This window comes from Lutjanus erythropterus, chromosome 6, assembly GCF_056507025.1.
Source record: "Lutjanus erythropterus isolate fLutEry1 chromosome 6, fLutEry1.hap2, whole genome shotgun sequence".
NCBI classification, from domain to species: domain Eukaryota; kingdom Metazoa; phylum Chordata; class Actinopteri; order Lutjaniformes; family Lutjanidae; genus Lutjanus; species Lutjanus erythropterus.
Genome location: NC_139322.1, coordinates 19,770,787 through 19,794,172, shown reverse-complemented (window position 1 = coordinate 19,794,172; position 23,386 = coordinate 19,770,787). Strand labels below are relative to the sequence as shown.

General features: G+C 37.5%; 1 protein-coding gene and 2 long non-coding RNA genes across 3 annotated transcripts in view; 1 reads left to right on the top strand and 2 right to left on the bottom strand.

Annotated features, from left to right (window-relative positions):
* Positions 1-321: 321 nt before the first annotated feature.
* Positions 322-4,753, bottom strand: hoxc13a (homeobox C13a). The gene is made up of 2 exons (XM_084721053.1): positions 3,880-4,753; positions 322-1,553 (listed from the first exon to the last, which is right to left on the bottom strand). Exons 1-2 carry the CDS (start codon positions 4,541-4,543, stop codon positions 1,297-1,299), a joined length of 921 nt encoding a protein of 306 aa, XP_084577179.1. The 5' UTR covers positions 4,544-4,753; the 3' UTR covers positions 322-1,296.
* A 751-nt stretch (positions 4,754-5,504) lies between these two features.
* LOC146325184 (uncharacterized) lies at positions 5,505-21,926 on the top strand. Its single transcript, XR_014770708.1, has 3 exons — positions 5,505-5,633; positions 20,281-20,382; positions 21,704-21,926. It is a non-coding gene; the product is annotated as an uncharacterized LOC146325184 (long non-coding RNA).
* Positions 20,251-23,386, bottom strand: part of LOC146325183 (uncharacterized) — a 41,459-nt gene continuing 38,323 nt past the window's right edge. The window contains exons 3-4 of the long non-coding RNA XR_014770707.1: positions 20,882-20,986; positions 20,251-20,334 (exon numbers count right to left, since the gene is read on the bottom strand). This is a non-coding gene — a long non-coding RNA (uncharacterized LOC146325183). The remainder of the gene's footprint in view (positions 20,335-20,881; positions 20,987-23,386) is intronic.

The following is a 23,386-nucleotide window of genomic DNA, read 5'->3' as shown; positions in this document are numbered from 1 at the left end:
CTGAAAAAGGTCAAAATATCATATTTCATTTGGCATTTTTCTTAGATTGCACGTGCAGAAAACGCGCGTTGCTGCTCACTTGGCATGCATAACCAACGCATCATCTCCTGTTGCTATTAACAAGACTCCAGGATGCCCAATCAAGTCTTAATCAAGCACTTTGCGACATAAAATCTTCACTAGCCTCTTCATCCGCTGCTGATGTTATACTCAAGTTGAGGAAAGGCGACAGAGGTTAGAGCCTTTTTCTGCTTAATGACACCAGTGTAACTCGAACGGAAAAGGAAATGCTCCAAGTAGGATAGTTGATTGACTTGAATATTTAAGCATTTTCATAATCATCATTTATTTATGAAACACGTTACCAGTACGTAATTCAACACCACAATACAGTTCACATACTGCACGAAAAGTAGAAATTACAGGCTTCGTACAAGGCGTGTGATCAGCTGCAATGCTACACTAACAAAGACAAAAAATAAAAAATAAACGATTGTGCATTTATGTGTAATACTCACTGACTTTAATGGTTTACAATCATTCCAGTTGCATGACAGAATCCTTCACTGACAAAGGAAAACATACAGGTTCTTGGGATATTCCAGTTTACAGTTCCGCCATACTAGATAATATGAATTAAATAATAAAGGCATTGCACTATACAGATTAACAACATAGCAGCCTTTGTTTTACCCCAGGCTTAAGAGAACATATCCCACACAGAGGAACATAGCTTTTGAAATTCAGAAGGAATATTTTTTTTTTTTAAAAAATCATTCTTTCTCTCGACAGTCCTCTCTGTGAGCTTTTTAAGTTGTTTGAGTCTTAAGTTCAAAGTGTCATAATACGCCACAATATCATGTCCATATGGCGATTATCTTTCTAAAAATGACATCAAATGAACCGTCTCCTCCGTTGCAAGTCTTAGAAACGTCACCAGTCCTTTTTTGAGATTTGGCTTGAAAAAATAAAAGAAAGAAAAAAGAAAAACACGGAATACTTGTCTTTGAAATACAGATATCGTTTTAAATATTATATATTTATATATGTACATTCATATAAAACAAATGTGAAGTGAATTCTCAATATTTTCACAGTTTTTAGAGCATTACCTCTAAATTGAAAACAGGGGGCGTGGTGGCATGGTCGATGGACATGATGGAACTTAAATAAAAAAAGAAAAACACTCAGTCAAAAATGTTCTTCAGCCACGATTTTCGATGCAAGAGGTAAATATATGGCATGATGTTTTTGGAAGGTATGAGTTGCAGTTTCAAAAGGAGGTCGCTGATCTTATCAAGTGGTGTGCATGTGATTGCTCTTGGATTTACTGACAAATTTCTTCTCCTTGACTCGTCGGTTCTGGAACCAGATGGTGACTTGACGCTCTGAGAGGTTGGTGGCGGCCGAGATGCGCCTTCTCTTGTCTTTGGTGATGAACTTGCTGGCTGCATACTCTTTTTCCAGCTCCTTCAGCTGGATCTTGGTGTAAGGGACCCGCTTTTTGCGCCCACGACGATAACTGCTGACTTCAGGCTGCAATGGCACAACATCTGGAAAGAGAAAATGGCAGGAAAATTTTAGACAATGCGCAAAAACACCGCAATGTTTCCCTTAACAAAATCAGCAGCACTCAATATGACACGATTGGTCAATGTCTTAAGCAAACTGGGCAATGCATAGATTTACTTATTAAGTATACTGACTTCATCTGACAGAAGATAGTGGCTTCAAGTTGATTTAATTTTCAAGGACGAACGTTCGTGTGATCTTGTGTGTGTGTATGTGTGATCGTGTGTGTGTGTGTGTGTGTGTGTGTGTGTGTGTGTGTGTGTGTGTGTGTGTGTGTGTGGTGTGGTGTGTGTGTGTGTGTGTGTGTGTGTGTGTGTGTGTGTGTGTGTATGGGGGACAGAGAGGCACACAAACACTTAGTTGCAGTCAGAATCTCAGGTGTACTGCACCTGACGTATAGGAACACGATTATAACAGCGTATATTATATATGTTATAATGGAAAATGTTTTCCGCTTGTGCTACACAGTGACAGGCCATCCTTTGTTTCTGTAAACGAACTATCTCTATCAAGTTACAGACACTACTATTGTGCATTGTTTCCAATTGCCAATCCACAATGTTCTTTCTGTTAAGTGTCAGTAGTTATGCTTGTTGGTTGACTAACAACTATCATATAAATCTGTCGCAGAGATGTTGAATCAACCTGCGGATGGGACTGTAAGTATAAAGTAGTATTAAGTTTAAATATGTGCGCTATACGCCTGGCTAGAAAATAGAAATCACAATGAACAACAATTGAAAACTTTACGTTTTGAATAATCATAAAGTTTCGTGTGTTACACCTAATTTAAATTCACAATTCACACTTCCTCCAATTTCCTTAAAAAATATGTATGTTTTTTTCCTTTTATATATTTTTTGGAAGCCCAGAAACTTTTGGCGGTGGGAGCCTTATTCTTTCAGGTAGGTAAAGTTCTGGGATTACACCCTTTCGCCAAGGCTGGAGCTGAGTGCAAGGCAGCCAATAAGAAACATGACAGGACAAGTATGGCAGTACCTTGAGAAATGGTGGCAAGCTGTGAGACATGAAGCTTTTTACCCCCATGTAATTTTACAGTCAGGGGTTGGGTATATTTTGCCACAGTTAATGTGCAGATAATATTCTGGTCTCAATTTAGGCCAATGGTTATTCAAACAATAATACTATTGTTGTTACTAGCATATTAAATATTCTGTTAAAAGTAAACGACTGAGTGGTGTTGACTGTTTTTGTATTTTTAATTGTAAAGCAAAACAGTTTCGAGTCTCTGTGCGTCATGTGTGTATATAGTATGTCTGAAGCGACACGGAAGGATATGGACAGCGCGCACTTGTGTTTTTGTGCATGTGTGCGCGCACAGTTGACGGCGTGCCCGTGCTTGCGTGGCTTGCTGCTGTGTATTTTCAATATAAACGGGGGCAAATGTCGTGTGGGGGAAGCTCAGTCGAGGTCTGAGAAGCTACCTATTAGAGCTGAAAATAACCACAGATTTCAGAAAGATAATAAAGCCTTGTGATAAAAGAAGCAGTCTAGTAAACACTCTGTAAACTGCATACTGTTCGGGCCCCAGTGTCCATTATCAGATATCATGCATGTTGTATGACAGTGAGGAAAGCCTGTATTACACTATGAACTGATAAGTGATTGTGTAATTTGGTCTGCATACAATGTAAATGTTACACAACTAAATTATGATATATGCAAGAGTGTGGACACATCGGAGGACGCTGAGATTTATTGGCACAATCCAAACACAGTAGGCTAGCTTAGTCACTATATTGTCAAACAGGGGGCAAAGGTATGCACTAGTGTTCCTTTCTATTCTACGTGCCTGGAAATGAATTCTAACCATCATATGACTTGAAAAGGAAAAAACTGCAAATGCTCCATTCTGATTTTATATCAACAATTACAGGGCCATGGAACTGAAAAGCCCCTTGAAGCCACAATTCTTACTGTCATTTTTACGCTCACTTCAAACAAAACGCAGGATGATTCGTTTAATGTCAAACAGAATATCTCTGCCTATGCTCGCAGACTCCATAAAAGACATATGATAACTGACATGGGGCGTGACAGTTGCATGTTTATTCAGGACATTTAGAGTTTCCCTAGACTTCTTTGTAAGTTGATATTGGCACTTTTACACAATAAAATTCGAAGACTAAGCAGTAACATCTCAGCAGGGTAAAAATACCAGACTACATTTAAATAGCTTTCTTAATGTGGTGACACAGGTATTAAAAGCCTGCAAGCCGCAGGACTAACATATGAATTTCATCCTCTTGGAGACAACTTTAAAATAAAATAATTAATTTTCCTTACCTGGAAAAGGTGATTTCCAAAGATGAGTTGACTGCGTTTGCTCCTTGGAGCAGTACACCTGCCCATCCCAGCCATTGGATAGAGCCCAGTGCTGGTAGCCCTCCATGGGGATCAATGCGTCGTGCCGCGGCTCAGGATGGGCACTGATACTGGGCACCACCGACACGTCCAGATATCCAGGAACAGCCTGATATGAGCTGGCGAAACTCGGGTAGAAGGCAAACTCTTTGGCCCTGGAGGACAGTTCTTCCGTGGGCAGCGCTGTGCTGGGCTCGGCATATTTCTCTGCGGGATGGTACGAGCAGGGTTTCTGCTGCAAGTTCACGTTGTGCGAATGAGATAATCTACAGCCGTAATATGGGTTTCCAAAGGGGTAACCGTAGCTCAAAGATGCGCTGGATGATGTCTGAGGAGCGGGACACTGCCGGCCGGTGTCTGGAGAGGAAATATCCGAGTAGACGGAGCCCTGGTGGGTCGCTATGGTGCCAGAATGTCGTCCCAGCGCGGGGTGCGACATCAGGTCCCTGCAGTGGGTCGCAGGGCAATTACCGCTCAGTCCCTCCATTGTTTGGCTTTTATTCTGGTTGTTTTCATTCGGGCTTTTTTCATAAACGTACATCAAGGTGTCCGCCCAGCGTGGATGCAGAACCAGCGAAGTCGTCATATCAGGGGCTGCCGATGCTTTTTAAAAGTCGACTACTCCAAGACGGACACCTCATTTCCAACTACATTTTACACCAAGCGCATGCGCACACGAGGCCCTCGTGTGTCCACTTCATTAAGAATCTGGCACGTGATACGCTAACAAGTCCTACGAGATTGGGCTTGTGAGTTGGGGCAGAGCAGCCCTTTAAAGACCCACTGCCTCACATGTCACAGTTTTTTCCTGCAGAACACCGACTCATATCATTGGCTTAAATCACCGAGACCCACACCCTTAAAGGGGAGTTTGAAGACTTTCAAGATTGGGGCAAACGAAAACAACCTGTGAAATTTGGCCGACTCCGAGGACCGCCAGAGAATATAATAGCATATGATACATGTCACACTCAGTATATGGAAAATAAAAATAAAAAATATAGGTTATTTCAGATTTAATTCTCAAATCTAATCTTTCAGATTTGCTTTCTAACGCACTGGAGCGCAAACTTTGTGTTTCTCTGGGTTTACCTGGTGGAAGCGATGTGCCCCGACCAGGGTTTTGACTGATTAATAAATGTAATAAATAATAAAAACTAATTTAATCTAGAATCCCTGGTCTCTTGTCTTTATTTTATTTATTTATTTATTTATTTTGTCTATTATGAAACAAAATATTGAGTATTAATAAACCCACAGATGTCAAGGCAAATATAAGTCTATGAACCGTCCAATCTTATCAAGACTTTTTTTTCTGAAGGACGCATTTCCTTTAAACCCGTATACAACTGCCACTGGGTCACATATTAACATGCTGAGATGAGATTCTGTCACCGAAGCCATAGCAGGGCTTTATTATTATGTTTACTAATAATACTGTCTAAATATATCAGATTATAACTTTTCTGCATGACGTGATTGGTGTTTAATCAGTCAGTTTAAAAAAGACAATTAGTATCTAGAGTGTGTGTAAAGTGTGTGTTGTATGTGTGTGTGTGTGTTAGATTGTGTGTTTTGCGTGTGAGATGCATAACTAGGAGTTTTTCTATAAGCAAAGTTGAATGAGTGAATGAGTGTCGCTGCACAGTGAAAGCCACAGGACGAGGTGAAAGCAGGTAAGATACCGTCACTGCAAATTACATTTCGGCACATGGTGTATGTTTAAATTGATAATATAATTATAGTAATCGCATACAATGAATGACAGTCTCGTAGAGTGTATATACAACAATTTCCGCATTATTATGCTTGGGCCAAGAGACCTTCCGTCGCAATATTATTGGTTAAGGTCCAAAAAGATTTTTCAGACATAACGTGCCCAATAAAAATGGCAATTATACGATTCCATGTGATGTTTCTGTTTTACTGAGATACTCATCCATGGCATACAAGTGGATGCTGACGCTTTTAGGCGAGGATAAGAACAAAGGGTCGCATTCAGCTGTGAGGACAGCCTTTATCTAATTAAACATCATGCAAGAAGTGCGGATTTAGTTCACACTGGAACCGTCCTCCTTCAGATTTGAAACACTGACCACTGTCTGAAGCTATTTTCTTTTAACTCCAAAAATCTATTTTTAGTTCATCTAGTCACTTGGCCCTGTAAACAAAACAGTTGCCCGTCATTCGTCACCTCTGCAGCACTTTCTTTAAAATTACTTCTGGATTAATAATTACAACTTGACTGTATTTTTAGTTTGAAATATTAGCGCTGGGATAGGCCCACAAAGTCTCCATAAAATAGGCCTGTGATGCCAATCCCATGAGTCACTCATAGCCGGCTACAAGCGTCCCTCTAAAGGGTGCCTAGTTTATCAGTTTAACATTTTTGCACTGTTGAGTTGCCTTGGGAATAATGCGGCCACAGTTGTGTATGTATATACTAAGGAAGCCTCAGAGCCCTGTCCTTTCTCGGACAGAGACTTTAGTTCTTTTGTCTCAAGGAAATTACAACTACGGAGGGCTCATCCAAACGGCAGCTGCACGGAAGTCCAAGGTCAAGGTAAAAAAACGCAGACAAACAGGGTCGTAATGAGAGTCTAGACAGACAAGAATGAACTTCACACTAGAGTATGCATGCAAACTAGCAGTTATTTAGAGACCCTTACTCTAAAATATTTGTCTGTGTGAGGAGCGAGAGAAGTCCAAATAATCCCTTGTGTTTTTATTTAAAGCATCAGGAATTTGACAGCAGGAAACCGGCTCCTTCCAAACTAACATATTTTCCATGAAAGGTCAGACTTAAGGAGATGGGGTCCTCTTTTCCAATTTATGATGATAGTTTGTTATCATTAGTTCGGTGTATTTTTTTTTTTCACTCAGTCTAACTTTCAGCTAGAAATGTTTGCAGACTTTGGTAACAGTTTCACCCTGTGGGATAAACGCATGATGTAGCTGTGGTTAGATGGGCTGCAAAGTCTCACAGATAATAGTTCAAAGAAGTGTGAAATTTAGGCCTAGAGAAAAACTACTATGATTCGATTAAGTTGCATTCTATGTCGCAATAACCACCAATCACACGCTAAACCTGTATGCGGTTTTCCCCAAAACCGACACTGGACATATGGATTTTGTTTTTAAATATTCTCATAATTAATGGTTGAGGAAAAGGAAAATAACATAATACAGAAAAAATCTTACAAGGACAAGTAGAGAATTTATGACTAAAATACTTATATTTTTAACCTTTGCAAGAAATAATAGGCTACAATTATTATTGCGACACAAAAATGATTAGCCTGTTATTAAATATTTAAGCGTCTGGCGCATTTCCACTACAGCAAAATGTGCAATGCCATGAGACAGCAGCAGCACACTCTTAAAAACACATACATGCCAGCGACGATACTTAAACCAGAATATATCTAACACACGCCCTGCAAAAAAAATAACTGACAATGTACTCTAAAAGACGTCAAACTTTAATTGTTAACTTTTGTTTTTATTACCTTTCATCAGCAATGGACAAGATACAGACACAGGTGAATTCTTAAAGGATGATTTTTTTTCCCAAGTTTACTCATGTCGTATGGCAGGCCTGTTTTATATTTAAACATTACCACGCAAACTACTTAGCAATGTGATATTTTGAAATAAATAAAATAACCATCAATATATACTATTTAGGACAGCTAGCTGATATGAAACTTGATATTTCATCACCCATAATCCACTCTAAACATTTATACTTTATGTACATGCCGTACTTTTACGGTGGAGGTGCGATTGGCTACTTTGAATATTACCTGCATATTTAAACGTGCGATTCTTCATTAGGTAGGGAAGCGCAAATTCATAATGAAGTAATTAGCTGGGTTTTGTTTTACTTAATAAATTCTTACAACTCGACCAATAATAGGAGAGCGAAAGTGGGAAAAAAAAATCAATAATTGTAGTCTGGTTGTCTGTATTTCACCAGATTTCGAAACGATATTAAATTGGTCACATGCTAAAACTGTAACTGTATAATTTTATTGGGGAAAAAATCAGAAACAAAGTTTTAAACTAAAAGTTTACACTAATGTATTAGCTTATAAAAAATTGCAGCTGTGACAGTTTTAGTGATTCTTAAGTGTTTTAAAGGTAGTGGGTGCTACTACTCTGCATACTTCGCTCCATACTGCTTGCGTTGGAACTTCACTGCAAAACACACCCTTTTTACAAATATTCGTCCATCTTTCATTAAAAAATATAGTTTTTCTTAAAAAGCGTAAAACAATCCGCCAGGTGACTAAAATACGTCGTCTCCATTGCGGTTTCACTTATTCACTAACTGTTAACAGAAAGAACTATCAATATCTTGACAAGCAGCCATGATGTGTTGCTGTAAATATCTTCACAACCAGACATCATGTCCTTCCAGACAGGCCTTGTCAGACGGAGAGAGAGCCCGTCTGATGCGGAGGTTTGTGGGGGAGGGGAGAGCATCCATCCCCATACAAATGCTGCCTACCTGCGGCTTCCGCTCCCAGGAACTGACTGCATGTGCACAACTGAGTCAATAGATCTGATGTAAGCACTATATGCCCTTACATACATAGAGTATAGGAGCAGCACTTGCAATTTTGATCCTGCAGCAATGCAACAATATACTACTGGTAATTCCATTTATTTCAAAATCGTACATCACTTGTTTAAATAATAATGACACTGCGACCAACGAAAACAAGTGAAATCATGATTTTTTTTTCTTTGCCTTCAATTAGGGAAAACCAATTGGCCACATTTCTGGAGTGCAGTCCCTCCATCAAAATGACTCTGTGTCAGAGATCTCCGCGTCTCTTTCATATATGTATCATTAGGATAAATACCGGTCGAATGCCAATAAAAATCAATACTATTTACTTGTCAAACATTATCTCACCGGTCTTGAGAGTGATGCAAATCCCCGGGCATAAAAAGTCTTTGAGGAGACGATGTAGCGATCCAAGAATGTGTTGACAGCTCGCAGGTAGAGTCTGCGCCATGCATGCTGAAATCAGGTTGCGTTCATGTTTACGAGTTTCCAACCAGCTTCAGAGTTAGCTATGAGATCAAACCATTTTATAATCAAAGGAATCCAAATGGTAATTTTACAAAACAACAAAATAACTGAATAGATCCACGCACTGTAATAGTCTATAACGGTATAAAGACCAATAGTCCAGCTACATTTTCCAAGAAGATTTTAGTAAATTAACATGTCAAACTCAGTGGGATAAACTTTGGAACCATTAAGTGTCTTAACTAATTGAATGGACCAAAATCTGACTGTAGTGCAAACATAAAACTCATTGTAAATCAAGACTGGAGTTGCGCGTGTGAGTCACGAGCTGGCGCGTTACATGTATTTTGCATTAAGGCTGGTGTTAATGTAACATTTTCCTCTGCGAGACAGTGAACCATTGCTTCCTTTTAGTCATATACATTGCTTTATGTTGCCTGTGTGCATATCCACTGTGTGTGTGTGTGTGTGTGTGTGTGTGTGTGTGTGTGTGTGTGTGTGTGTGTGTGTGTGTGTGTGTGTGTGTGTGTGTGTTGTCGTCCAGCAGTAGGCAAGAGAGCAGAGCAGTCCACTGTCATGAAAACATTCCTACAAAACTAAAACTGCATCTCAATCTGGTGTTTTCCCGCTCAGGCTGGCTTTAATTTACGATCAGAAATGTTCATAATCATAAAAAGCCAAGACCACTGGATGCCTGTGCCAACAGTCAGGGTACATGGGCATATGGAGGCATGTGATTTTGTTTAGAAAAATGCTTAACTGTGGCCTAAAATATATAACTGGGGCAGTGCAGTGTTGGTAAACAGAATGAAAGGGCTTTACAATAAGTTAAATAAGAGAGGCGCATTTAAACACAACCATCAACATGCGTAAATAGATTCCTGTGGAAGATTTTCTTTCCTATTTTACATCGCACCAACATTCACAAATCCATAGTAGTAGGATTTCGCATAAGATCTTTCTGCATATGCATGAGCAGATTTTAAAATGCAGGTCCGACACTAGCATACAACATTTGTGCCTTTTATCGCACCCAAACGACGGAGCAGAAGCCTTCAGGTCTTCAAAAATAGATCTATTACAGCCGTGAGCTGGTGTCATTGGTAGGAAGCCATGTTTGCCAAGCAAACCGAAATTAGCTTAAGTATTCGTGAAACGACATACAGTGAATAGAAGACACAAAAGTGTCGAGTTTAGGCCATACAGGGGTGTGGGGGAAGCAACCCCCCTTTAGACTCACTTTACCCACCAACACCTTCTTATACATGTGAAACAGACTCATTTTCATCTTTACTAAGTTAACAGAGGTACAGTAGAGCAAATCTATGAAACCAGAGAGTTTAGAATAAGAGAGTAGGGCTTCTCTGAAATTCAGTAGATTTCTGTCCATGATGGTGGATATTGCTTATGATAATTACCACGAGGTAAATCAATTTTTTAAATTTACGACGGAAAACACAAACTATATATTGTGGATGTATAAGGCTATTTGAAAAGTCATGCATGAAAAACACTACAGTTTGATCCTAATTTACCTCGGATTCGGCTCGTTCAACCTCATCCAGAGCAGGTAGATTCGAAGAGGATGGCTGTGGGTTAACCGCGAAATACAGCAGGCCAGGCGGAGCCGCGCCCAGAGGACAGGGGGCAGGATGGCAGACCACGGCTCCAGCCAGGCCAAAGTGGATTTACTAAATGCAACACAGGATTTACAGCTCCGTTTTATTTAGTGTGCTTATCATATTGTTATTAAAGTGTCAGTGGTTGATTACCCGATGCTGACTGCAAGAAAGTTTGGGAGTTAAGATATATTTGTGCGTCATTTATGCAGTAGTGTAGTGAAGTTTAACAATGTCGAGTAAAGCTTTAAATTAGCCAGGAATGCAAAACAATGGATTAAAACTACTAACACCCTGACAAGAATCAATCACCAACATTTGTTGAATGTCGTACAATTCAGAAAAAAAGGCTAAATAAGCAGTATCACATAAAATGTGCAAGCATCAGCATGTTTTCGTACGCTGGTAATTATAATTTCTGCACAGCAACAGTCTACCACCTTCGACTATAATGATTATACCCTAATTTAGACAAAGTTGGCTATGCTATGTGAGATAATACGCATGTGTTCCGCACGATCACCAGATGAGCGTGGTTTATAAAGACAGAATGTTTTTAATCCAACTTTATGACAGAAGATAGTTTATCAAAATATATTCATTTGGATTACTATTCCAACACGTTACGACGTCGTGTGTCATCAATACGGTGGGTCAAAGCGTGTCCCGTCTTACATCTTAATTTGATTCATCAACAAATTAGCCCTTTTAAAATGTGCTCAACATGTTTTTATTTTTTCTCGATCAACCATCACTCCTGCAGGAGTGAACTCTTCATTTCCTGCTGCAGTCCGGAGGGTAAACCGGTGAGAAAGCAGACTAAATAAATCCACAGTTGGACGCGTCTCGTCGGAAGTCCAAGTTCAAGTTAAGAGAGGCGGTCGCTCCATCCGTCCAGACAGCAAAACAAAAGACACACACGTTCATCATTAATCATCTCACTTGCTTCTCTCAAACAATAAGGCGCTTTAAACTTTCTGGGCATATTTCAGACTAACTGCAGACAAGCACAGAGGGATCAAGCATGTGTACTCGTGCATTTTAATTTTTTCATGGTTCATAACATATCTTTGTGGAACTATAACAGAGGATGATTTTTTTCCCCTCTTAAAACAGGTTTGAAAGTAGACAGTCTTTAAAGGCTTAACATGCATATCTCAAATCTGATTATCAGGAGAAAATTTGTGAAATTTAGACAATGCTGTGAATTTTGAAGGTTACTTTATTGTCAATCGAGGGCTTTGGTTTGATCCTGCAGCGCCGGAGGAAAACGACTCGCAAGGACACGGTCAATAGTATCAAAGTAATCTTCTTTAAGGATATTTTCACAAATCACGAGATTTGAATTTCAGTCCAATAATTCAATGCCAGTTGGAACAATATTAATGTACATTACAGCTTGTAACACCATGCAGCTTCAAAATGTAAAATGTGTCAAAATGCTGACAGACATCCGAGGGCACACGCTGTGAATTTTTGTGAGCTTAACACGCCACTACATAGTCTACTGAGAACATTACTGAAAACATTTAGCCAAAAGTGTTAAATTTAAACAGGTTCTAAGCGCAAACAGTGGCATTATTAAATCAGCTTTAATGTTGAAGAAAAAAATGGAGAGTGCTGCTCTGGGTCAAAGAAATTGTGTTGGTAATATTAAAAAATGAAAAATCAGGTAATCTTCAAGGATAGGGCCAGTAGTTAGATAAAAATAACACAAATAATGACCGTCCAGCTTACTGATGATAGAATTCAAAAGTATTGGCAGTCTAGAAAAGTCCGAGGCACTCTGATTGTGCATCTAAAAAAAGGCTTTTAATGTTGCCAGAGAGGTGATGCGGTGTGCGTGAACGAACTTGCATTCAGTTCCAGTACTGCAAATCCAAATCTATCCCGTACAATTCTCTATATAATCATATAAACCAAAACTATTTACATTTTGTTCTTCAAATCATCTTATAGACGAATCTATGAGATGCTATTTTTTCCTTGCACTAATTGTTTATAAATGCACCTTAACTATAAATCACTTCCTGTGTATTATGTAGACATTTCTACATATACTTCACAAATTGTACGGAATAAACTATAAGTTAATTGACTCTTTACACTATCATTAATAGTACAACGTATAGATTACATTTTTCTGTACCTGATGTAAAACATGACGCAAGCTTTATTTGGTATAGGCAAATGGTTTGTTTAGATCACCCTCGCTGTGAAGCCCACTTTGCTTTAAGTCTACAAATAAAAACCCGGGAAATTTACAGTAAGCGATTTTAAAGACAACAACTTCCTCGTGCAGTCTGCTGCAGGCCAACAGTGACTGTATGACGAGCCTTAAGTCAACATTGAGTGTTGGTTTGGAAGCGCTGCGGACTGGAAAATGATGTCTGCACCTGCTTGTTGTTGGTTAACTCGTCGTGATGGAGGAAATCTTTAAGTGAAATGGTGCGCGGGAAGCCATCCTCTGATATCAACAAGGCAAAAGTAAAAGGGCCCTAATATATTGATCTAGACTGCAGCCACTGCAGCACAGTCCGATGCTAAGAGCAGCATCGAGGCCACGCTTATACATGCATATTCATGACTAAACCAAATTAGGCTTAGGCTGATATATAAGGCTGGGTGGCAAGGCTTATAAAATATCTCTATATATAAATTTATTTTTATTTACTTTTTTTTTTTTTTTTTTGTTATTCCGTGATGTACGATATATTTCTATATACACATTCTGTCTAAAATAAGATACCATAAATTCTCAAACAGTGATGCTCTTAAAGAATATGATGCATTACTGTCCAAGAGAATATAAAGTAGGACTGTATGATATGGACAAAATCAAATATCACAATATTTTTGCCCAAATACCGCTGTATCAATACTGCAACAATATTATATGGAAGACTATTGATGTTTTCACAAAATATTAATACAATGAGATTTTTGGATAAACAACCGTCAGTAATGTGGATATACTGACTAAGGGGGTGAAGACAAATGATATAACAGCAAAAACATTCATAAATTCAGAAAATGACATCAATTTACTGACAGCACCTTTATCACAACCACTGTATAACAAAATCCAAAATCTGAAACGATGCCTAGTCTTATATCACAATATCCATATCGATATATTGCCAATCCCTGCATAGTTTCTGTATTTTGTGAGAACTGAATCCTATTCTAACCCATCAGACGTGACTACAGGAACTCAAAAGACAAGTGGATCAAAAACTTCACTTTGATTGTGTTTTTCGTTCTTTGTAACGGTGAGTTTGTTATAAACTTTCAAGACGGCTGCTAAATAAACTAATTCTTTATATGCGGTTAAGTTGATGTTGTAAGTCTCAGCCTGTATGAATTTGGGCGATTATTACACATAATAATAAACTGCTTGAAATGGCGCCAGAAAGGTGTTGCTTGTGCGCAATGTGATCCTTCCAGTGCGGCTACCTGAAATCAGAGATACAGTGTGTGGTACTTACGCAACCATTGGCACATGTCCTTCAACTTGCGTCACACGCTCGAGGCAAAATGAAGTAATTAAACTGTAACTTTGTACTTTCAATTCGTGCATGTCCAAACACTTGCCAACTGCTGTCCTCAGAAAAACTCACTTGAGGTCGTTTCCCGTAGATGTGTTCATCAGGAGAAAGTGTGAAATGAATTTGTATTTGCACTTACAGATATGTTGGCTATAATAGTAGATTTGCAAAACTAGTGAATCCTACTTTAATAAAGACATTTAAAAACTAGGGATCTATGACGTAGATTTTATTCAGCTGATACAATAACCAATAATTAACTACTTGTGTTGGCTGATCGTATAAGATAACATATAATTTAATATTTTTCATATTTTAAAAATAAGTTAATTTAACCTGTTATTTATGCACACCCGAGGGTGTGCATTATGAAGGGTTCAGATGCAGTCAGCAAACATGGATGATTTAATATTCTACAGATCTGACTGAACCAAGTCTAACTGACATCATTATTACAGCAAAATCAAAGAGCATTTCTGACTCTTCTGATGTTCTTTTACTTTCTCTAGTAAAGTTCCTCAAAAAACTACACAAACATACTTCGGCTTTTATAGAACATTCGCCTAACAATTCAAATTAAATACTAGGACATAATTTATCTGCCGATATTTATTGTGCATCCCTATTGCAAAGTCTTCAAAGAGCTGACATACTTCTCCTGCTAAAAAATACTAACACTACTACTAACTTGAAGTACAAAGACTCCTCATGTGAGGGATTATTTTGTGTATGTGCCCTTTAAAGTCGAATAACCCGCATTTCAAAATATAAATAAGTTGTTCTACATGTGAAGTCAGATCTCTATCTCTTGCACAGGTACTGAGTATTTTACTGTTAGAGGTAAATAAGGTTGGTTACCCTGAAGACTGTAGAGTTTTTTTTGGCTTGAAAAGCCTTTAATTGTTTGAGTGAACATCAATTCATCCATATTTCTGATATCTCTTCGTCTCATTTAAAACTTCCTCTGGGTCACTACTGTTTTCTGTGGTAAAGAAAGAAAGTTGACGGCAAAGCAACCAAAGTGGGATTTAAATTAAAGACAGATTTAAGAACCAAAGTGGAATTATGGTGAAGTTACTGTCGCCTTCTGTCTGGGCGAGTACAATGTATCACAGTTCATCCTGCTCTGCATTCGTTTTCTGCGCATTTCTGCGTATAAATGAGGGGACTGACAGGCCAACGAGGCAAAACCGTGGAGCAGAATTAGTGCAGGTTCACTTGTAGCAGAGTATTGGACACATTATGAAGATGAGCAGGACGGAGTTCAAGTTCAAAGTCACAGTGCTCAGACGGAGCTGCTCAGGAGAGGACACCCCTCACCTCTCTCACCTCGCTCGTAAACCAAAACAGTAGCCGTTTGCATAAACGGGGTACAAATCCAATCCGACGGGAAAAATAATCGGAGACTCCCGAATTCAACATGTGAGCCCCCAAAAATAAACGAAAACTGCGATTAATCTGATCAACCTCTCAAGAGCTGAATAAAGTTTCTGACGAATTCACCGAGCATTAATTGATTTTAAGTAGGCATATCACGGACCTGCTCTTATCTGTAGGATGTTAAACCTCCTGGCAAATAATGCTCTTAATCAACACGGCGCTATGCGCAAGATTTTAATTTATTCGTTTTTTTTCTGTTGTTTTATATCTGAATTATATCGGAAATTTTGTCTGGATTTTGCGATTCCCTTCTAATCAAGACAAAATAAAGCAACAAAACAAAAAAAAATCGGTTGAAAAACGGTTTTGATTTGATTAGTTTTTAATTTCTAATACTGATCATGTAGAGCAACACAAATGTGTCTTCGTCCAGTTTTACATTGTTTACCGACACAAAAAGATGTAAAACTGGGTTTGAACTATATTCTGTTCTCTGAGTCGTTAATATTTCATTACTTCATATAACATTCATTTTAATCTGAGCTGATAAAAAAAAGACGAGCATGTAAGAAAGAAACAAATTCAGCCAGTTCCGTTATCTATTGTATAAAGACGAATAATTAAAACAAAATTTAAAAATATCCTGATTAGATTTCCAAACTATGTACTCAGGTCCCGGTTGTATTGTATTTTGTTGTTTAAAGTGGTGATTTAAAAAAGCAGTGCACCGTTTTTTCCGTGTGAATTATTCCATAAAGAACACTTCAATACAAACCAAATGTAAGAAATTGCTGCACTTTTATTAACATATTCAGAGAAGTAATAGGGCGATGAAAAACCACATTCTCTCACTTTTTCTTCCTGCGTGGGATTTTATGGAGAAGCCAACAAAACTCCAAAACTTCGGACGCTGAATTGTGCCACTGTTTCACCAGAAGTCCAGTGCTTCAGAGCTTTAATTAATTTTCTATTTAATTGCATAATTAACGATTGAAGAGGCTGTAAAATAATGCGCATCGGTAAGATATTAAATGCGTGAGAGGGTTTTACATGTAGTTATGTAGCAATAATTTCGAGACTGAAAGACAGGGTACAAATTAATGTGCGACACCAGGCCATCTGACTGGTTTGAACCTGTTGACTAATAATGCACAGAACAACACAAAACAAAAATCCGTTTCTAAAACAAAGGTCAGATATAAGATCTAGAAAAAAAGAGTGTGAAGAAAAAAATCTAAATGGTTGTTTGAGAAAACTTTTATTTCTATTGGAATAAAAATATAGAAATAAGCACATAAATATTAATATTCATTATTCAGTCTCCACAATATATCTATCCAGATACCACAATCCAGGAAAATTGCTGGCATTGATTATTAACGAATGATAGTAATGTTCATGGTTTTGAGAAGCTAAAACAACAGTATCTCGGTAGGTGGGGAAATACAACAATTTTCAATGTGTGTAACCATATTTATGCATCACTGCAAACAGTGTTATGTTACTCAGACTTTAAATTTGGGCAATTCTTTGTAGCAAACTGTATACTGTATATATGTATACTGGTATACAGTATGTATGCTGGTGTTTGTATCATCAGATCAAACTGTAGTCTAATCTAATCTTTTTTTTGTTTCTGTAGCAGAGAAGCTGCAAAATTTGATGCCAGAGCCATGCAATTTCTGCTGAGGGATTTCGTCAAAACAAAATTCAAACATTAAACTGACAAAATGAACAGTCATCTACTGTAAACTGAGAGTGAATACAGAACCTTAAGTCTGTTAACTAGATAAAATGTGCAATAAATCATCAAAATCACAGTGGACATCTCCCTGGTGTGACTCATGTGAAAATGTTTCTCTTAAGCCTGCTTTGACTGTTGTGTAATTCTGGAAATATCCCGGAACTAGAAATATTTGTCCACGACCTTGCTTAAGGTCAGGGTAAACACAAAAAGACCATTTACCTTGGCTGAATTTGGCTAAGAACCTGGGGAAGTCTGTTTTGAGAGTTGGAGATGTACAGTGTATTACAACCAGTGCAATGTTTAGCCATCCAAAACTGACGTTCCTAAAAGTACAGACTGAATTGACTCCGAGGTACCGGCTCTTGAAGCTGAGAAATTGATCGGGTGGGCAGTTTTCAGCTGGAGCCAGATGTGACCTATAGGCTGCTCAATGAGCATCAGTTTTAAATCAATTAGGAACTGTTGCAGCGAGATGCAGTTGTTCTCAGTACTGCCAAAACTCTTTTATATACACCTGAAACGGCATTTACTGGATAAATTTAGTACAAGTTGAGCTGAGAATTATAGGGTGCCCAAGAAGGAACTCTTTACTGCCACATCTTAAAGTTTTATCTTATTTTGTTATGTAATTTCCATCAAAGTGTGGATATTATATACAGAAAAGATTGCCAGTAATTCAAGACCGTTTCTTTTTATTTATTTTTACTGCATGATTATTTCTTTGCAACTCTAATATCATCATTTAGTAGTTAAAGTACCCATAGTAGTAAAAATCAGTAACAGCCATTACATTTCCTCTTTATCATTCTTTCCCATTTTTAATATTTGAGACAAATATGATCTAAAATATGATTTAAAAATATAATACAGCCTGATATATATACAGTAAAGTTTTCTATGAACATGCTTCACACTAAAGCAATTAACCTGTTTTGCCTTTAGCCTTTGTGGAATTGCACCACTTGGTACATGTATTATTTCCTGTCTATGGCAGAATGGCAATTAACAATATTACCCAGGATTCAGTTCAGCTGTGTGCACATTTCCTTCCCATTGATACAATTATGCGTTGCAGGTCTAACATCTGTCCTTGTCTGTGTTTATGCACTGTCTTTGAAGTGTAACATGAAACCTGAATGGAACAACATATGAGAGTCAAATAAATATTTGGAAAATGTTCTGAAAAGTATCAAAAATATAGATTTTCAGTGGCATTACACCCCAGTGTGCTGTAACATCTACATGCCTGCAGCATGACACATACAACTAACCAGAAACACAATCAGTTAGGATGCATATTAGAAATGATAGAACTGACATTTAAAGTATCTTCTCAAGGTTAGAGCAGCAATTACCAAATGTCTCACAATCAAACAGTATACAGTGTGTGGTGCGGTATTTGTAGTTTCCTATTGTTTATGCAGATGAAAATGTAGAAATTCATTATGTATAAATACATTCAGTAAAAGAGAACAGATCTGTGATTACTGTAGGTCAAGTGTTCAAACAAGCATCTGTGCTCGCTGCCAGAACTTTAAAAAAACGCTGGCTTTGATAACTTACCTGAAGACCTGCACTTTGATCAAATACTATACTACATTCAGAACTTGTATTACTAGATTACAGTTTACTAAAAAAAAAAAAAAGGTGGTGCAATAAATACTACAAAGACATTTCACTTTATTAACTTGATGACTCTCTCTTTCATGTGATGTGTGGCACATATATGATATACAGCACATCATGAGTACCAAACTATTTAGAAAGACAACATATGAGATCTGCATATATTCTCATGGCCATCTTTTTCTCATAGCTCTACGCCCACACACACACACATTGCCTTGGCTTTGTGCCCTTTGAAGGAAAGTGAAGGCTACCCACTGGCAGACAGATTTTGTTTGTGTTTATTTATGCACATCAAGCCAACTTAGTGAGGAAAATGTCTTTTTACAACTTGCTCCCAACTGCATGTGGGTATAAGAACCACAAGAGAGGACTTTCTCCAGAACCGGACATTGACAATTTTAAATAAGGGGGAAAAAAAGTCACATTTTTGCAGACATTCAGTGCAATTTGACAGTCTGCATCTGTATAATTTTCTAGAGTCAAGCAGTCTGAATCACAAGTTAATCAAACAATTCTTCTTATTCTTGTTTATTGTTTTAAAGACAAGTCCTGACAACAATGAGCAAGAGTGCTGGCCCAATATCACTTTTACCTCCTTTTTGTGTTTTCAGAGTAGCAACACAACTACTCCATACAGTAGCTTTCTCTCATGTACACAGCCTGTATCACTAACAATGGATCCAAAAAACCCGAAGACTTCAAATACTGTATGCACTGTTTTCTGGTAATCTACATAAATACTTTTTACATGTAAAACGTTTGTTTTCTTCATTGTACTATGAGTACAATGAAAGACGAAAATATTTTACATTTAAAAAAATATTTTCTATATTTGTTATTATTCTTTGTGTGCTGAGCGTTAGGTGCTATATTTCGGGGGTTAAATTGGCAGCTGTGTCTGCTTTCAAAAAGTGTCTCAACATACTGCATTGTTCTTATATTTCATGTGATGTATATACAACTTGTTTTTCGTTCTTCTATTCTGATGTTCTGATTGTTCCCCTATTCTGGTACACATTTCTTGTCTATATCCTGGTAGAATTTGCTGACCCACTTTCACAAAGATGATTAATGTTCTATCTCATTATTTAAATGAAATTCAATGATAATAAATCAGTATTTGGAGAAAAAAAATGTACTTCTAGTTCCATTTCACTAGACAATTTACATCCAACTTTTGAGCACTGTGTGTCCAGCTGAGTCAGCCTCGCTGACAACAACTTCCAAGTGGCTACAGCGGGTTTTACATCCATTTTATGGCTAGAAGGCAAATAAATCCTGACTGGGTTTTCTCCCCCTCTTCACCTTACCTCTTAATCCTTTCCTGTGTATGCTTTTGGGTCTTCTCTCCAATAGATGTAGGACCTAAAACAAGCCTTCAAGTCCACTTTCTTCTGCTGATGTCCTGGGCTGTGAGATTGAGGGGAAAGACTTTAATGAGTAGCAGTTTTATAAAAGGTAAACTTTACGATTCTACTGCAGCTTCCAAAATAAGCGAGAAAGTGTTTTAATTCAATGTATGGTTTTAGTTTTGTACATGCACAAAAAACTGAGCATTAATATATAAAATGTCCCTTCCAAAATACTTCCAAGCATGTTCCAGTTCTTTGGTTATTTAACACTAAGTGTAGAAACTCTAGAATCCTGCATGAAGCAAACCAACAGTATATTTAAAATAATAAATGCAAAACTATATCAGATCATTTAAATAATACAAAGAAGACATTTAAGAAAAATACATAGCTAATCGTGTTCACTGTGATTTTTTTGTGACTTCTTTAACTTAGTCTTTCCATTTAGTTACACTTACAGCAGTGATGTCAGTGGATCAGGTCAGACAATAGTGGAAAACATAAATCAACATTATTGATGATATCTGCATTCATCTGAAAGCACTGGCACTGGACTGAAAAGTATGCAAATTTGAGGTTAATGAAAGATAGATCAGTTGCTTTACCTGCTGGGTGTTGATCAGAGATATATGTAGATCTGGAGGCAGTTCAAACATATGGCATCCCAGCTGCCTATTACTAGCCTGGGCCTTCAGCAATGACAGCAGCAACTAAAAAACAATAAAATCAAACAAATGTTTAAGGAGAATATACTGATTTAATAGATCTGTTTCTATAAAGGGAACAACAGGAAGACATGAGGCTAGGGTTGTCAAAACACAAGAATGTTAAAGTTCGATACAATACTAGTACAAAAAAAGATACTAAGTGGTTCTTTTGATACCATGTCAAAAACAAAAAAAGTTCCATGCAAACAAAACAGGATTTCCATGCAAACAAAACAGGATTTCCTTTTTAATCAACAAGCTGCACACAGTGTTTGTACAGAAAAAGGCACTGAACACTGGTTGACTCACAATGAAGACTGAACTGAGGTTTTGAATGGTAACTTAGATCACATTTTAATAGTTTTTTATTATTAGCAGATATTTTATCATTTAAAAAATATTGAAAAAGTAAAAAGTATCATGGGGCACAATTATAACATTCAGGCTATAGAGTTGATTCGGCTTTACAGAGGGAATAATGCAAATACACTGCAAATTGCTTTATGTAAAATAAATAAATAAATTACATGAAGTGTGCAGTATCTTAATTAGATGGAACACTGTTTAACACACATTAGATGGGACACTCCTCGTTTTTACTCACTGACAATAGCACACTATAGCACCACATGCAATAGGCTATAGTGCAATGCACTGTGCCATCACAGCAGGGGATAACCATGCTGATCCAACAATATTATGGTTCTTCTTGTTCTACAGATCTGAGCCCTGAAGGGCCCTGCTTGCAACAGAGCTGACACAGCAAAATGCCTGACTCAACATACGTGACCATACAGGAGACAGGATAACAGAAGAGAGGCAGCATTTTTAAAAGCCTCGTTACCTTTGGCTTTCAGTAGTTTTGTAGCTCCTCAATAAAATAAATAATTAATAATAAAATATGAGTTGCTATGATTTGGTTTTGGGGTTTTCTGTGCCTGGGTTGCTGGTATTTATCTAACAAACAGTATCCTCACTGTTTGATCCCTCTTTTAGCTATGCCATCAGAATTGTGGTAATAAGCCTTGGGTGCCAATTGATAATGCAAACTTGAAAATTTACTATGTTAACTAAAGAAGCATTGTCTTAGAAACTACTACTACTTTGTTTTTTTAGTCACACTGGTGGCATGGCTCTAGCAATAGGGTTAAGTTGGACTATTAGATGGAGTGCCATGACATTTTCTATAAACATTCATGCTGTCCGAAGGATGAAGCCCATTGACTTGAAAGGAATTAAAGAAAAGCAAAAAAAAAAAAACCTTGTTTCTAAGAAATAAGTCGTATTTTTTTGTCTAAAATGAAACTTAATCCTGACTCTTGTTATTGAGCTATACTTTACCAATAACAAGCTACAACAGTGGTTTGCAGACTATCCCAGCAGAGGAACAAGATTTTTTTTTTTAAGAAGATCATTTCCATATCTTCTCAATTTAAGAAACATATGAAATGACACCAATTAAAGTAAGAAAACTAGATGTACAGTAACGATATGCCACCAAATTTCAGTTTGAGTCAGACTTCGGAAGTTCTCTCTGTTACTCACACATTCACCTCCTCCTTGAATGATGGTCTCAGTGTTGTCAATATTTTTCACTGAAGCAGCTAGTTTTCCCCTTCACTGTTTGAATAAAAAAATGCCAAAACTAAGAATGCTTCTGGTTCCTTGATTTAAGTCACTCGTTCTATCATGCTGTGTGAAAACTGAATCTTCTTGTAAGCTTCTTTTTTTGCTAATTATTAATATCAGTTTAAAGTATAGATTCTTAAAGTCATTCAATCAAGAAACCAAAATATTCTGTATCAAGAAAATGTGTCCCATTATAAGCTTTTTTTGCCAACTGTAAATCTAAAAATAGAAATGCTTAAAGTCAGCTCAATGAAGAGACCAAATTTCTCATTTTTAGTGAGTATTTCTTAAATAAGTGAAATATTTTACTTTTTTTTAAGGCCCATTACAGTCTTTAAATGGCTAGACTTATAAGCTAGTGTTAAGAACTCTAGACAAGAAAAAAAAAATGGTTTGCCACTTTGGCAGACTTTCCGCAATTAAAACAAGACAATTTGATTATATCTAAGAATATGTGGCATCTTTCTAGGTGGCCTGTTTTTGCTGTGTATCATCCTTTATTTTTAGTGAAAGGTCTCCAGGTATTTTATGGATTGTCATGAAATTTGGTATAGATATTCACAGTGTCTAGAGAATGAACCCTAACCCATTGATTCTGCTGGGGAGGGAATGTCTGTGCCATAGTTTTGATCAGTCCTCCACATCGCTGCCTGTCCCACCAGCAGTGTTTCAGAAATGTTTCAGCAGCAGAGTAATTTTCCTGCCTGATTATGTTGATTTGCTCAGATTTGTTGAATTGGTCTTCTTTACTTGCCGTTTGTGCTTCTACCACGG

Coding starts and splice junctions, on each gene's coding strand:
- hoxc13a (XM_084721053.1), bottom strand. CDS start 4,543: ATGACGACTTCGCTGGTTCTGCATCCACGCTGGGCGGACACCTTGATG. Junction 1,554..3,879: donor TTGGAAATCACCTTTTCCAG/GTAAGGAAAATT, acceptor TTCTCTTTCCAG/ATGTTGTGCCATTGCAGCCT.